Genomic DNA, 15,939 nt, shown 5'->3' with positions numbered 1-15,939 from the left:
CGAGTGAGCATCCCCTGATGACTGGTCACAGTTCTTACCCGCCGTGCGTGTACTCGTCATGATCGGGAAATAACGGGAAAATCCGTCGGGCGTCAATCAGTGTGTAAATAATGGCCTAACACTAAGTAGGAAAAGTATCATTCAGCTTTTGATTCGATGATAAATTGTATTTGGCACAACATGTACAATATGACCGATAATATTACACATTCGAAACCATACTTCATTACGTTGACGAAAACTAGATCATATACACTACACATGTATTTTGGATCTGATGCCAAACCTTGATATTTGCTTCATCCTTGATGATTTTTCTTTTTATTTAAAAAGAAGATATTTTCCCGTCATCATTTGTATTTTTAATACACGCCTCTCCATCACCTTTTGAATAAGCAATATTGCTTGTACCTATAGCTCTGACCAAGATTTGCGTAAAATGTATCAAGCAGACTTTAAATATGCACGTGTGTACACATGTCAGACACTAATCGAGGTAAAATGTAATTCAAGGGCTGAAACTTATCAGATTTTGTGTTAAAATTCGAGATAAAAGAAGCTAGGATGATCGAGTGTTCGTGTGGAATTTAATGTGTGTGTGAATGCGAGGGTGTGTGTACACGTGTGAAGGTGTATGTGCATGGTATGAGTGAGAAAGTACTTTTTCAACATGATTGACTCATGGTCGATTCCACCATCAATTAAGCGAGGCCAAAATGGGGGTATGATGGGTTGTAGAATATCAAAATTTATCGTCATATGTGTCTTATTTTTAGTAAACTTTTGTATTTTCCACTATTTTAGGAAGGTAAATATGATATAGTTGAGCAGCTAAATATTGCCTATATATAATAATAAATAAGTATAAGCCTGACTGCGTTGTACACAGTTATCTTATTCAGGTCACGTACATGACTCATATGCCACACTTCTTAATTGTATGTACATTAATTATACATATCAAAACATATTTTGCATACTTAATTCAAAATGTTAATTATTATGCTTCATTAAATTATACATGTTGACCTCTAAAACTAAGCTTTTTATACTTTCTTTATAAAATATCATTAAACGATACCCTTTATGGCCCCCAGATAGTTTTGCACACGTTCCTATAAAATTTCCATTTCGTTCTCTTCTGGGGAAACGCTCAATAGCTAATGTAAACAAGATTAAAAAATCACAGTTTGAACTCGTCCCTTTTAAAGAGCATAAACGTGTGTTACACATATTTTAAATGTACATTTACACATGTTTCTATGTGTAGTGTATAAACACAGTGTTGCACGAGCAAACTGAAACTGTGCGTTAACAACCTTGTTTTCTCAATATTTTTTTTTATGATTGTTAAACCATTCAAGCGCGGAGGTTGCAAACTTACAATTACGTTTAACAAAAGACAGGTTACATTCGTCTTCATTGCAACAATATCTTCCCAGAATTTTCAAAGACCATGTGCAGGGTCTCTCTACACCTACATTCGCTGACATGGTTCACGCATCCCTTTACGTAGTACTTCGATTTGTGTGTGTGTGCGAGAAAGAGAGAGGTTGATGGTGTGTGAGAGTGTACAATGTGTCCAACCCGTTCGCGGCTTTTAATGCTACGTCTATTACACAGATGTAACGTTTCGTGTATGAATTTTTCCCCTTCCGATCATTTTTGGAGAAGTTGGGTCTTCTAGTGGGGTCTGTTGGGTCTTCTAGGGGGAATAACTCATATCATTTTAGGGAATGACACAAAATGTCAATAAACTGACATACTAATCTATGTACCTTATTTCGATCAGAAATGCAGTCTAGATAGTGATAAGCATTTGAAAACTTGATAAAATATGATTTGTGTTTGTAAACGGGATAATGTATATCATAAGGCGAGGGGATAAGGCCTGTAGTGTCTCAATTTCCATTGGCTAAAGTGATCATTTGCATATTATTCTACACGCATGCGTCGAACAGTCAGGAGGCCATTTTGGATTCTGTCGGTCGACGACAACCACGAAAATCCTGAAAAACGAAAATGCAAGAGATTGAAAATTGACTATATTACAGTAAGTAAACATTGATGATATTAACAACGCAACTGACAGAAACTTGTTTTACAGAAGTTTTGATGCATTCGTGTTATGACACATCCCCCAGTTGTGTATCATTTGTAGATGATTCTAAAATTTGTACTGTTTTCGGCTTATCTCACCTGTATTTGTTGAAATTCTTCATCCTCAAGCGTTGTCAATCCTGCATAATTGTTTTAATACATGGTCAATCCCCTTATGAAGCAAAGAAATCGGTTAATAAAACACATTCAACGTGTTGCTTTGTTGTCGGCCATTCTGTGATGTTCTGAGTCGATCCCTGTCGTTAAATGTCACGTGATGCACTCAGAAGTTGCGAGGTGCGTTAGGGGATTTTTTAAATATTTGAAAACAATTTTGTTCTGCATTATTTATCTAATTTGGCATAATGAATCATATAATCTGTGACTGATTTATTGATGTTGTGTTTAAATTTATGACTCTTTTGGTCATTCATTACATTTACTTTATTTCACTATAGAATTATAGACTACAATCATATAACTTGCGTTAGTCTATTTGATATTTGTGATATTTGTAATGTGTACTTGAATTTTTGATTTTTTTTTTAGATAAATAATTTAAGATGTATGCAAAGTTATCTCAAAACAATTTGTAAATGTTTTTAGTCGAATCGGGGAAAAAACCTCGGCTATAGATCTTGATCGATCATTATATATATAAGAAATGGAAATATATGACGATAAAAAAATGGTTGTAAAATAAAACTTGTTTTGTGCTTCAGTTCACCATTTAAATAAATAAACGATGTTTTATTTGCCGTCTTATTTTAAATTTAGTTTGCTTGGGAGAGGAATTCATGTGTCAATGATACGTCACTGACAAAACTGCATCGACTGTATTATGAAGGAAATCAAAATGATGAATAGATGTTAAAAAGCGTTTATCAATAGCTGTGATCGAATGTGGTATTTCTCATTTCTTTCCAGAATCGATGTATTTTCTAATTTAATTTGTGAAAACAGATATCCCATTTGTGACCTTATCACGTGATGTCGCGCTTGCTCTTATAAATTTTTGTGCATTGCGAGTAAAGTACATTGATCTATTATACCATGATATACGTAATAATATTCATTAAAATTGAAGCATCTGCAACATAAAGAAAGTCAATTTCGGGTGCACGAGATGTTATGTATAGAATAAAAATCAGGCAGCGGAAAAATAAGTATTTAATTGTTTTCTTTAAATCGAGAAGTGATTGTGAATGAATATTATACATTGACACAAAATAAAAAAAAAAACATATTCTGGATAGAAATATTTTAAGTGGCGTTTTATTCAGAATTAAATGTGAAATATTCCTAAAAAAGGGATTTTTATGCATTTTTTTTTTATATTACTGCTATAATACACACTAGTACTATATTTAATTTAAAGTTTATTAATTTTAATTAGAGTTCCATTATAAAAATAATTATTATGAAAACTCTCAATATTGGCAGGTTTCAAATTGTGGCGTATGATAAACTGCGAGCGACAAATTCGTACATTTTTGAGTTTTGAGATTTTCCCTGAGCAAAACTGGTAGTAACTAGTTTGATGACGACATTCTTTTCGGGAAGCAGACAATCGCGAGGCACAAACTGTAATGGTTTATCGATTTTAAAGGTGGTGCAAGAAAAAAATATGGATGAAATATATCATGAAGAACAAAAGTTATCCAAAATAAAAGTAAAATATCTTTAAAACACGAATCAAAGAATGTATATAGCCTATAACGCGAAGTACATATGAAACACGTGTCGAAGAAAGGCGGGAAAAGGAAATACGACGGACGGGTCATGCCGCCATTACCATAATGTTCACTGCAGTGAAAGTTTTTTTCTGTAATCACCTTTGTAAGGATGAGGTAAAAATACACGCAATCTTGTAAAAATGCATAGTCTACAGGCACCCATGAGGCTACGTATATTACAAGATTTGAAAAATAATATCACTTGTCTTGAGCTCTGTTCCTGCTCTGAATCTGATGCTAACTTGCTAAATTCGATGAATTTATTTGTCGTAAGAAGACTGATCAGTTTGGTTTAAATTAAGTTGATTTTGTCATAATATCCTTGAACTGCTGGCCTGGGTATTTTTTGTATTTTTTTGTTTAAAAACTAAACCGTAAATTTAATAGCAAAAAAAAAAAAAAAAATTCTGCATCGTAAAACCAGAGAAACGGCATTGATTACATAAGGAGAGTGATTTGTGTGAAAGGGGAAGTGGGAGTAAGTGATGTGAAGAAGGAAAAAGGAGGGAAATTGACAGCAAAAGAGGAATGAAGAAGGATAACCCCCCCCCCCCCCACCACCACCACAAATAATTAGACTCCTGTCTTTAAAAACAATTTTTCTTCTGTAGACAAATTTTCAAATTGCTACTTCCAATGGAGTATCCAGCGTTCTTCAAAAGGGGGGCACCTGGGGGTCTAGATTTTAGGGGAGTTTGGTACAATTTTTTTTATTTACATGATATATTCAACTTTTCAATATAAAAAAATGTAATATTCCTCAACAGAAAAATGATATATTATTATTAATATTTGGTCACAAAAGGGGAATTTGGTCCATCTCTAAATTTGATGTTAATTGAGATGGAATTATATCATTGAGCATTTGATATGACTTGAACTAGAAAAAGTATTTTTTTGAAATTGTAGATTTATATGTCATTATATACCAAAAGAAAAATTGACAAGTAAGAAAAGTCTGGGAACAAAAAAATATAGCTTAAGGAAATCATGGGTTATGGGCAGTGAAGGGGTCAAGCCCCTGGACCTGCCCCCCCCCCCCACACACACACACACACCCACCCCCCCCCCCACCCCAATGATTTTCATAGTTTCAAAATTTGTACAGTAAATTAAGGCAAAGATTCACCTTGGATTTCCCATAGAAAAGACAGATCCCTTGTATAGGAAAGTTTTTTTTTCTGTATACATATTTAATGATAAGCTACTTATATATAATACATATAAATATATATAATATAGGGTCTTTTCTTCTATGAATATATTCATTTCAATAGGTCTTTACATATTTATAAAACAGGAAAAATATGACTAGTTAATAATGATCATTCAGGAATGCCATGCTGATGGAAAAGAGAAATAACTCTTACTGGTTAAAAATGTTGTACATGCTTAAAGTTCTTAACTTTCTTGATTTTGATAATTTTTAGCTAAATACCTTTAAAGTTAAAATAGTAGTGGTAGGAAATTACTGATTCAGTTAAAATTACCTTTCATGGCTTCAATGGTTTGCAACATTTTCTGGGTCAAAAAGTGACATGGGATGTATATTTCATATAAATTATAAAATATTTGCATATTTTTCGCATTATTTAAAAAAAATTATATTTCAATAAAAATGCATTTGATTAGCTTTTTTTGAAAACCATTTTTTAAATACCATTTAATTTTTCTTTGTTGTAAAATTTAATATGTTATTACTCAACTTTTTCCCGACTGTTTTCAATTTAATATTTTTTAGCATATTAGAAACTTGATAGTTTGGAAAACAAAAAATTAATCAAAATCTTTACTTGATTTTGTATTTTTGATAAGAAAATGATAATGAAATTTTTGGGATTAAGTTTTAAATTATATGATTTTCTAGACTTGAAATGGTTTCTTAATTAAAAGTTAATTCTCAATAGCAAGGTCCATTATTTTCAAAGGCAAATTTCATTGTTTTATTGAATCAATGCATTTCAGGCCAATGTCTTCCAAATTTTTTTTTTTTAACAGAAGGGGGGAGGCATATAATAATATATACGAACAAAAATTTTTCATGTTTTATCACTTTACACCAAATAAAAAAATAACCTTGCTTCTAAATTATTTTTTTACTATGTTTAAACTTTTGTGTCAAATTAAGAAAAAACAATTTTTTGTTGCAGTAGCTTATTGAGGAAGTATAGAAGAAGAAGGAGGTGGAGGAGGATGATGAATAGCAGCTCCTCTTCTTCTGAAGGTTGTGATACTCCATTCATGAACATGAATTCCATCAACGGACAATGTGCAATAGAAAAAACACAAATGAACGGGCAAAATAATGTCCACAACGATCAAAATGTGATAAAAGAATCTCTCCCAACACGGAAGGAGGATTACTCCAGTGACATGGGCATTTTTAACAGGAAAAACGGACCTCCTTTTGACGGAACTCCTATCAACTTGCTGGACGATAGGTCTTTTGTGATTAACGATAAAATGAGGAGTTCGTTCAGGGACATCATGAACAAAATGTCTGAAAATACTCCAACGCTTGGAAATCTACTTGCTAAAACAAAATACACAGGCTTGAGTAGCAAGGACACAAAAAGTAGTATTATCTTAAACCCACCACCTCCTACTACAACCTCAGCCCCTTCTGTGTCAGGGGGGCAGAAAACTTCTGCTGGGAATTTATTTGACAAAATGCAAGAAATGCAAAATTCTACTACGGCCATTGAAAAAACAACAGAGTGCAATAAAGGTAAGAATTTTATAAAATATCCCTGTATAACAAAAGAAGAGAAGGCTATAATTCCAATTCAGTTAGGCTGTGTATGGGTTTCTATAGATTTTATCAGCCATTATTAGGTCAGAGTTGAAACATAATGCATAATGTTTTATGTGATCTGTGGGTCTGATTATGAAATATGGCACTGTTAGCAGATCAATTTGTTTTGCATTTGAATGAGAGTAGTCTAGAGACCATATCGATTTGCTAAACCAACCATGGTTTATCATACTATGCAAATAACTTGGTAAGGCATCCTATAAACCAAGTATTATATATGTGACATTATCTATTCACAAATAATTGTCAGCCAAAAAACAAATCTACAGTACTTGGCCATAAGTGAGTCATAATTTTATTTTTCCACTATATATTTCATTAGGAAACACATTTTTCTAAAATATGCTTGCAGTGTCATTTATTGTTTCTTTTTAATGTCTAAAACACCATAAAATGCAGAATTTGTTGTAGTTTCTTCACATTATTTCAAAATAGTTTTATCTTTATGCACTACCGTGAAATATATCAAGTGCAAAACAAAAATTTTAAGACTTCAATTTGTTAGGAAATCATAGTAATTTGAGGTTAGAAAATTTTGTCATGACAATATATGATTTATTCTCAATATTTCAAGTATCATTTTGTTTATCATTTAAAAAGAAAATTTGAATAATTCTGATGTTATATGAAAAAATCATGAAAATTGAGCTAAAATTGACTTCACAACAAGTTTTTATGAAAATAGGTTTTTCAATGAAATATATAGTGTAAAAATAAAATTATGACTCACTTATGGCCAGGTACTGTAGTTCTACAGCAAAAAATATTTTTGATCAATTTTCCAGACGTTTCAGTGTTTTCTTGAACCAAAATAATAGCCGAAAAGAGGCAGTATGCTGCAGCAGCATCTTGGAAATGATAATCAAATTTCCTAATATTCACAAAATTGTCCAATTTTTTTTACACGTCTTAATGCAATGAAAATTCTTCCAAAAATGAATGAAAATTTTGCTTTTCGATAAGGCCATTATAAAAATATTCCTAGATTCTCAACCCCACCCGCCCCGATTTTATACCTCCGTCTCAATTTTTTTAATTTCTATTTTTCTTCGTCTTAATTCTGATGGGGATCGGTATTCATTTACCATTCTACTTTCGTTTTAAATCCTGCGAAAGTTTGGGCTGGGACGATATATCGAGATATCGATATATTGTGATATCTGTAAGGACGATACGCATATTGATACATATAAAGAAATATCGAAATATCGCCCATGAAAATCTGACTGCTATTTTTCTTTGTTTATTTAACATTTTGGTTTTAATACATAAAATAAATAAGAATTAACACCATTTTAGTAAAATATTTTTGTTTTACAACATATGAACAACTATTTTAAATAAACTCTTCTTATTTGCAAAAAAATAATTTGTTTATTTCAATGCAAAAAAAGATTTTATAAGCAATTAAACATATCGTGATTCATATCGTATCGTGGCTCAAATATCGTGATACATATTGATATATAAAAAGTTGTATCGTCCCAGCCCTAGCGAAAGTCGACATGATTTTGACAGCTGAAAAGATGGTTATTGCTGTAATACATGTGTATACATTGACTTTTATTCTGGTAATGTAGATATAATTACATGTACAACGATTGACCAAGTCAATAAAAAATCTGCAAAATTGAAAAAATAAAAAATATAAAATAAAAGCCACCCAACCCCCTCTATGGCACGCCAAATTCACAAAAATGAGATAATCATAGTTTCACAATCGATAAACTAGGTTTATCAGTTGTAAACTATAGTTTACAAACCGTAAACTATAGTTAACAACGTTAATCTATATTTTACATTTGTAAATCATATTTAACGCGATAATCTATGTTTCACAACCATAAACTATACTTAACACCGAAAACGATCATTTGCGAAAAACATAGCATTATTATATACTTTTTCACGATTTGTAAACTTAGTTTACAAACCGTTGGAAATATAGATATGAACGATCTGATAAATATAGTTTCACGATTTGTGAAATTCCCATGGTGCACAACTCTTTATATTTACGATTTAAACTTAGTTTACAAACGTGAATCATATGTTTATCAATAAAATCTATTGTTAACGCTTATTACATAGATAATATATAAAAATAAATTATAAGATTGATTTAATAGTTTATTACAACAATCCTTACATGGAAAACATACTTCAAAAACCTTAACTACTGTATATACTTCCCCTATAAGTTAAGTATTTTGGGAGTTAAATATTGAAAAAAAAATATATTTATCGGTTATATCTAATTATGAAAAAAATTCAAACCCGAGTCTGACATAATATATCTTTTAAAAATCAAGAAATTGACTGAATATCATCCATATTAATTTTTATATTAATTTGCATATTTAAAGAATAAAGATATTTTTAAAATTTTTTTGTATTTTAAGTGAGTTTTGACTTATTGTTTAATGATTAAAGATTAAATATCATTGTCATTTACGAAAATTGTTAATTGGAACCATTCAAACAACAATGTAATTACTTGAGAATTGTTTTTTAATGTACGTAGCGCCTTAGCATTCACTATAAATACATTTACCAAAATAATGTCAAAATATACATGCGACGTTCGTTACGGACCGAATAGGCAGTATATACGTGTCTACTTAACCCTGCCGCCCTTGCATTGTTTACGGTTTATAAAAAATTTAGCATTTGAATTGTATCAACCTAATTTATCAAATTGTGAACAAAGGTTTATCCTACAACATATTGTTTTGTATGTTTTCCTATAAATTTTTAAAAAAATATTTATTTTCGGGAGTGAAACGAATCTAGCAATTTATTGTTTTGTGTGGCCTAAATCACTCCAATTTGTTCTTCATGACATATAATCGAAAAATTAAATTTTTCGAAGGTGATTTCAAGCGATATCATACATAGGATTATTTTTTGTGTGACCAAGAAAAAATTATTTTTATTAACTTTTGAATTTTGAATCTTTTACAAGAAAAAGACTTGGATATATACCAAATTGAAAAATATATGGACATTTATTTTTCAAGAAGAAAAAGGAATTTATTTTTTTCGCGGTGCAGAAAATTTTTATTTATTTAATATTATTTAGATATTTTTGTTTGAATACCAGTGAGTGGATCTAATGAGCAAAAAATTTGACTGGTATGGCCTGCAGTGGCTACTCTGAATAGTAAAGCATGTTTACCTTCAGAAACATCGATCAGTATATTTTGTGAAAGACGCATTGGACCATATTAAGTTATACATAAAATTATATAGGTGGAAAAAAAAAATGGAGAATCTTCTTTAAAATAAACAAGAATATGTCAAATGTTTTAACAGTAGATCAACAGTTTCTCTTACACCTCGTAAAGTGATGTAGCATTGTTATGGGGGGGGGGGAGAGGGGGAGGGAGCTAGCGAAAAAAAACAAATTAAAAAAATGAAAGGGGGGAGGTAGGTTCCAACTTCAGTGCCATTTTTTTTCTGTTTAAACATACTCATTAGTCATTATTCTTATTTGAAAATACTGCAACAAAAAAGGGGGGAGGGTCTTTCAATGATATTTTTTTTTCCCTCAACAATTTGTCTTGTTAAACTTTCAGTTAAAATGAGTTTTGATTTTTTTAAAAAGTGAACAATCATTTTAGCTCAAAGTTCTCTGTATAAATTTGTTTCACTTGTATGACAGAAGTATGTACTCATTTGTAGATAATTCAGTAGTAAACGTGGAAGCAGAAACAAAAGCTAAATGTGATGAGGTAATAGAACTTGATGACAGTATAGAAGAAAAAGAAACTAAAGGTGATCTTCCCGTACATTCAAATGATCTCAAAGTAGATGCCAAGGAAAAGAAATCTGAAAATGATTTGTTAGAAATAACCTCTGATTCAGAGGATGAAGAAAAGAAGACGTCAAATGAGGAAGCTAGGAATGAGAATGATATGAAACCAGAGGAAGAAGACAAACTCCTGGCATCAGATGAAGACACTCAGCAGTCAGGGATATCTGTCAGGAGCCCTCAATCTCAGGAATCAGCCAGTAAAGACTCTCAGGACTCTGTCAGCTGTGATAAAAACTCAATCAGTGAGAATGGAAAAGATGTGGAAGATGCATCCGAAAAAATGGAAGTCGAAGAGGAAGAGGAGGAAGAGAGTGCAAGTGAAAGTGAAAGTAGTGGTTCTGAAAAGAAACGAAAAAGTGAAAGTGAAAACAATACCACTAGTGAGGACAGCAAGTCATCTGAAGACAGCAGTAATTTAGATTCTAAGGATGCACAGGAGGAGAAAGAAGTGAATGATAAAAAGAGACCGGCTGACTTCAGTGATGCTCTCCCCTACGAACCCAAGCGCTCCAGATTGGATATGGTGATCGGGAAACTTGGAACACAGATTGGGATAGCCCCTGAAAGTCTGAAGGATGAGGAGATGTCGGACACTGATACAGCAACCGAATCGACGCCAACTCCCACAGAGGATACTGAGGATGAAGATGAAGATCTGCATAGAAAGAAGAAGAAACCACCTGTTAGACTTTCAGAAAAGGTATTTATACCTTATAGCAATTTTTTTGGGGGGGGAGAGGGGGGAGGGGTCTGTTTTCCATCCTATTCACCTGTGTGTAGAATTACTAAAATGTGAGAATAATTCTAGGTACTAGAGAAGATGGTAAAAACAAAAGTACTAAACCACCTTAAAAACCAAAAAGAAGGATTGGTAGCAGAGCTTCAGCAAAAAGTTGAGGAGTTGCAAGCTTCTAATGATATGTGGAAGCAAAGAGTGAAAGACCTTGAGAAGCAAATTCTAGAGGTCACAGTTCTCCAGCAGAAACATGAAAAACGTAAAGCAAAAACCGCAGCTCTAAGAGTAAGTAAGATTGAATACCAATAATTTAGGACTTTAATGTTGAAAAACAAGTGTCTTCATGTTTTTAATAATTTCTTTTATGTTTTAGCAAATCACTACAAAGAGTGTTGGAGTTCAGGTTGATTCACAGAAGGTGAGTGTGGTATATGTCATTAAATGTGCTTCCTAGAATTTATTTATTGGAAATTTACTGATCATTAAATGACTAACATTTTTGTATTTCTTCAGATAAGTATCTATAAACTATATACAGTTTGATTTACTTCCTCTTTCATCAAGGAAGAAAAATGCACTAAGATTTTAGTCATATTTAAGAGATAATAACAAGTTATGTCCCTTCTCTGTGGTAAATCTTCTTGATAATTCTTATAGATGAAAGTAATGCTTTTGCCTCATACACTTTGGTTAGATAATTTTTACCACATTTATTTTGTGCAATTTAGAGTTTATAAAAAGTTTTGATGTTTATTGATATAAAATGGACTACTGCTAACCTTGTACATTTTCCATATTGTAGGCAGCAGCTATAGTCCAACAATCACAACAGACCACTCCAGTCAAGTCTCCAACTCCCAAACCCATCACTAAAACTGCCACAACTCCTCCCGCCTCTACCTCAAAGCCTGGCCCCACCCTCACCATCTCCAAGTTCACACCATCCTCGCCTCAGCTGGCTCCCCCCAAGTCCACTCTCAATCCCGTTACAAACATTCCAATTCTCAAGACCCAGACCCCAGCACAAATGCAGGTAAGATCATTTGATTTTCATTCAATATATTATGTGCACATGCTTTGTTTCATGAGTTATTTGTGACGTGTTTTATGTTATTTTCATAGACAACTCTCAGTAGCCAGTCTGCACCCATTGTGACGTTTCCTTCAGCAGCAGATGGAAGTAAAGGACCATTTCCATCCAACCAGACAGTTAAGACAATCTTGGATAACACTCGGAGTTCCCTCCAACAGAGTCCAGGAAACCAGACTGTTAAGAACATTCTGGATACCAGTCGGGGTTTGGTTTCACAGCCTATCAGTAATTCTCGAGTCAGACCTGTGCGAGCGGTCACCCCAGGAGTTCAGTCAAACACCTTACTCTCTCCAACTATAGCGCCCAATCAGATGACATCTTATATTGTAGTTCCAACACCAGGCGCATTACCCACTTCAAAGCCAAATGTTACAGTTGTCACAGCACCAATTGTAAACCCACCAACTCTTAGCAGTCAGCAACAAGTTCAAGTGAATCAGCAAGGGCAGACAAAGTCTGTTAAAGTGATCGACCTCACCATGGAAGAAGAAGCCAATCGAAACCTGGCAAACAGGGGAGTTGCAATCTCCATGTCCAATAATCAGGTTCTGGTTCCAACAGGAACAGGATTGCCACAAGGTCTGATCCTGTCAAATCCTGCAGGTTCTTCAATTATAAGAAATGGACAACAACAACCAGCATATCAGTTTGTCTTCAGTTCCACCAGCAAAGCATTACCTCAGGGCAGTATTCTGACTCTTGCCACCCCTATTCCCAGTCCTGGAATGAGACCTGCTGTAGCAGGAACATCCATGGTGGCAGCAACTTCATCAGCCATTACAGCAATGCCTCAGCTTAGACCAGGGCAAGCCACCACCACTCCTCCGAGCTCCAAACAAACAGCATCCGTGGCAGCTCCAGTTCAGCAACGACCACCTCCACCTTTACAGTATGGAGCTCAAAATACAAATGTAGGTTTCTGCTTTGCTTAACATTACCTATTATACTGAGGTGAATCAATGGGATTGAACATTGATCAAGCCATCGCTATGGTACTTTGGAGTTGATATTAATCTTTAAGGAAATTTCATTTCAGAGGATGGCAAATACATCTTTAACCACTGTGGCACCCCCTCCCCTTTCTGCTCAACACCCAGCACCATTACCTCCTGTTACATCGGTGGTGACTTCAGGTCAGAAACCATTACCTCCAAAACCCAGTCTGAAGATCTCCAGGGTCAGCCAGGGTGAGTGGGAGATAGTTAGTTGTGACAAAGTTTTACAAAAAAAAATAGATCTCTTCTGAAGAACATAAGTTTTCAAGATTCAAATTTTTAGGTCATTGTTTTGTTTATCATAGAGTTCAGAGCCAAATAGTGCACTGATATTGAAATTCTATAGCAAAGAAACAAATAAATTTATAATTTTGTGTGAATTTTAAATTTGTGAAATAAAAAAATAAGAGATAATTAACTTATTTTGTACTGTTAGATAATGAAAGAAATGGGAGTTGTCACCCATTGACTTTTTCTTTCAAATTGGCTGTAATCTTGCTGTAGGTATTGTGCTGTCTTGGAATATGACTTTGAATGAGACGCCTCATGCTGATATAGCATCGTATCAGCTGTTTGCATATCAAGAGGGAAATACACCACCAAGTACAGCTCTTTGGAAAAAGGTCAGTATAAATTTACAGGTAGTTACTGGGTCATTGTTTTTTATTGGATGAATTGAAGAATTTCTAAAGATCATGAAAAAAGTTTGGTTTTTTTAATGTTGTAGGTTGGAGATGTTAAAGCACTGCCCTTACCAATGGCATGTACTTTGACACAGTTTCAGGAGGGGAACAAATATCATTTTGCTGTACGTCCGGTGGATGTTCTCGGACGCAATGGTCATTTCAGTGACCCTAACTCCATACATCTTTTACCAAACAAGAAAGATTGATGACTTGTTTACTCTAGCAGATTTTTCTTCAATCATACCAAAGCAACAGATCATCAGATGGCTGGGAAGAAAACTGATGCATCATTTTGTCCATAAAGATTTATCATATCATTATCAATTCTTGAGCAAAATTCCAAATTAAATTATTTCTGCTTCAGAAATGACCAAGTACATTGCAATAGCTCATTGCAATTGTTGTGGTGTTTTTATACTGAAACCCAATTTATGTACATATGTAATGCCAATGTGTGTTTATACACTGTATATATATATATAGTAGTTATATTTTACAATATATGTAGGGTAAAATGTGAATCAAGTTTAATGTGTGTTATTTATTTCAAGATAAAATGTTGGATCTTGATGAAGTATTGTCAGTTTAGAAGGTGGTAAACTGGATATTTATTGAGTGCCTTTAATAATTCAGCCATTTAGTGAGAAGGTATAGGCAGTGAATTGAAGTTTTCTTTTTTATACACAGAACTTGTTTTTAAGACTATTAAAAATGATCTGGATCATTCATTGCATTCTGAAGGTCCTGAGACATTTCTTTTTTATTTTGTTTTACTTAAGTTTGAATTAATTGTGTTCTTTTTTTTCCTTGTCTTGGACTTAAATAATATCAGGTATATGTTAGATACTTAAAAAGATTAACAAACACAGGATTTGACACACTATCTTGGAATCTGCTGAGTCGGGCAGTGAATTGTCATTTTACAGATTTTAAGTGTTGGGTGTTTTAATGTTACAGAAATGGCTGGAGAAATGGAACTCTCTTTTTATTTTCGTCTGTTTTTATGTTTTGCACCGTGAAATTAAATTTATGAAACTTTGTATTTTTGTTTTTAACATCTACCCACACTTTTGCTCCCATTGCATCAAGAACCACGTCAGATTTGAATCAGGTACATCATCTGTAACATGTTTCTTTTTTCCCAGATTATCGTTGATCTCGATCATGGACACGATGGAGACAAGTTTGGAGCACAAAGCAGGTAAACTAGAAAATCGATGTTGAGACCTACTTTGGCTGTAGCCTGTACAAGATAAACGTCCAGCTAAGAGTAAAATATAAAATTACTTGCAGTTACATCTAGAAGACTATGAATATAATATAATGACAGAAACATGGTCCAGATAAATCTTTAGAAATTAAAACATCGCATCCTCCTTCATGCACATGTACAATACACTACAATGCAGGCAAATCGCTTTGCAGATGATCTTTATTTAGGCATTTGAAGCCTTCATCCGTTAGGTTGAAATTAATGCCCAAACAATAATTTTTCCAGAGCTGGCCATGCATATATATATATATATGGCACGCCAAATTCACAAAAATGAGCAAATCATAGTTTCACAATCGATAAACTAGGTTTATCGGTTGTAAACTATAGTTTACGGACTGTAAACTATAGTTAACAACGTTAATCTATATTTTACATCTGTAAACTATAGTTAACGCGATAATCTATGTTTCACAACCGTAAACTATATATACTTAACGCCGAAAACTATCATTTGCGATTGCAAAACATAGATTATCTGATAATTACAGTTTCACGATTTGTAAACTATAGTTTACAAACCGTTAACTATAGTTAACGATCTGATAAATATAGTTTCACGATTTGTGAAACTATGATTAACAACTCTTAACTATAGTTTACGATTGTAAACTATAGTTTACAAACGTGAATCTTCGTTTATCAACAAAATCTATTGTTAACGCTTTATTCAGACAGATATACTTAG

At 33.2% G+C, this 15,939-nt stretch overlaps 1 protein-coding gene and 1 long non-coding RNA gene across 5 annotated transcripts; one reads left to right on the top strand and one right to left on the bottom strand.

Annotated features, from left to right (window-relative positions):
• Positions 1–1,916: 1,916 nt before the first annotated feature.
• LOC134260041 (uncharacterized) lies at positions 1,917–2,403 on the bottom strand. The gene is made up of 2 exons (XR_009990460.1): positions 2,200–2,403; positions 1,917–2,009 (listed from the first exon to the last, which is right to left on the bottom strand). It is a non-coding gene; the product is annotated as an uncharacterized LOC134260041 (long non-coding RNA).
• On the top strand, positions 1,940–15,018 carry LOC134260037 (activating transcription factor 7-interacting protein 1-like). Of its 4 annotated transcripts, none has more exons than XM_062742619.1 (10): positions 1,940–2,053; positions 5,987–6,564; positions 10,336–11,168; positions 11,277–11,489; positions 11,578–11,622; positions 12,007–12,237; positions 12,327–13,208; positions 13,334–13,484; positions 13,797–13,915; positions 14,020–15,018. In XM_062742619.1, exons 2-10 carry the CDS (start codon positions 6,030–6,032, stop codon positions 14,182–14,184), a joined length of 3,174 nt encoding a protein of 1,057 aa, XP_062598603.1. In that variant the 5' UTR covers positions 1,940–2,053; positions 5,987–6,029; the 3' UTR covers positions 14,185–15,018. The 4 variants fall into 4 exon arrangements, with proteins under 4 accessions (XP_062598603.1, XP_062598605.1, XP_062598604.1 ...); XM_062742621.1 differs by having other exon boundaries at positions 1,954–2,053; positions 5,990–6,564; XM_062742620.1 differs by lacking the exon at positions 1,940–2,053 and adding an exon at positions 3,629–3,686.
• Positions 15,019–15,939: the final 921 nt, after the last annotated feature.

This window comes from Saccostrea cucullata, unplaced genomic scaffold (genome assembly GCF_032062105.1).
Source record: "Saccostrea cucullata isolate Sc308-1 unplaced genomic scaffold, CSIRO_AGI_Scuc_v1 ctg1041, whole genome shotgun sequence".
NCBI classification, from domain to species: domain Eukaryota; kingdom Metazoa; phylum Mollusca; class Bivalvia; order Ostreida; family Ostreidae; genus Saccostrea; species Saccostrea cuccullata.
The sequence above is the reverse complement of the archived record's forward strand: the minus strand, read 5'-3'. Positions and strand labels throughout refer to the sequence as shown.

Bases quoted from the DNA above. Each gene is read 5' to 3' on its own strand.
- LOC134260037 (XM_062742618.1), top strand. The intron at 6,565-10,335 runs GTAAGAATTTTA...ACTCATTTGTAG, and splicing joins AACAACAGAGTGCAATAAAG to ATAATTCAGTAGTAAACGTG. The intron at 13,485-13,796 runs GTGAGTGGGAGA...ATCTTGCTGTAG, and splicing joins GATCTCCAGGGTCAGCCAGG to GTATTGTGCTGTCTTGGAAT.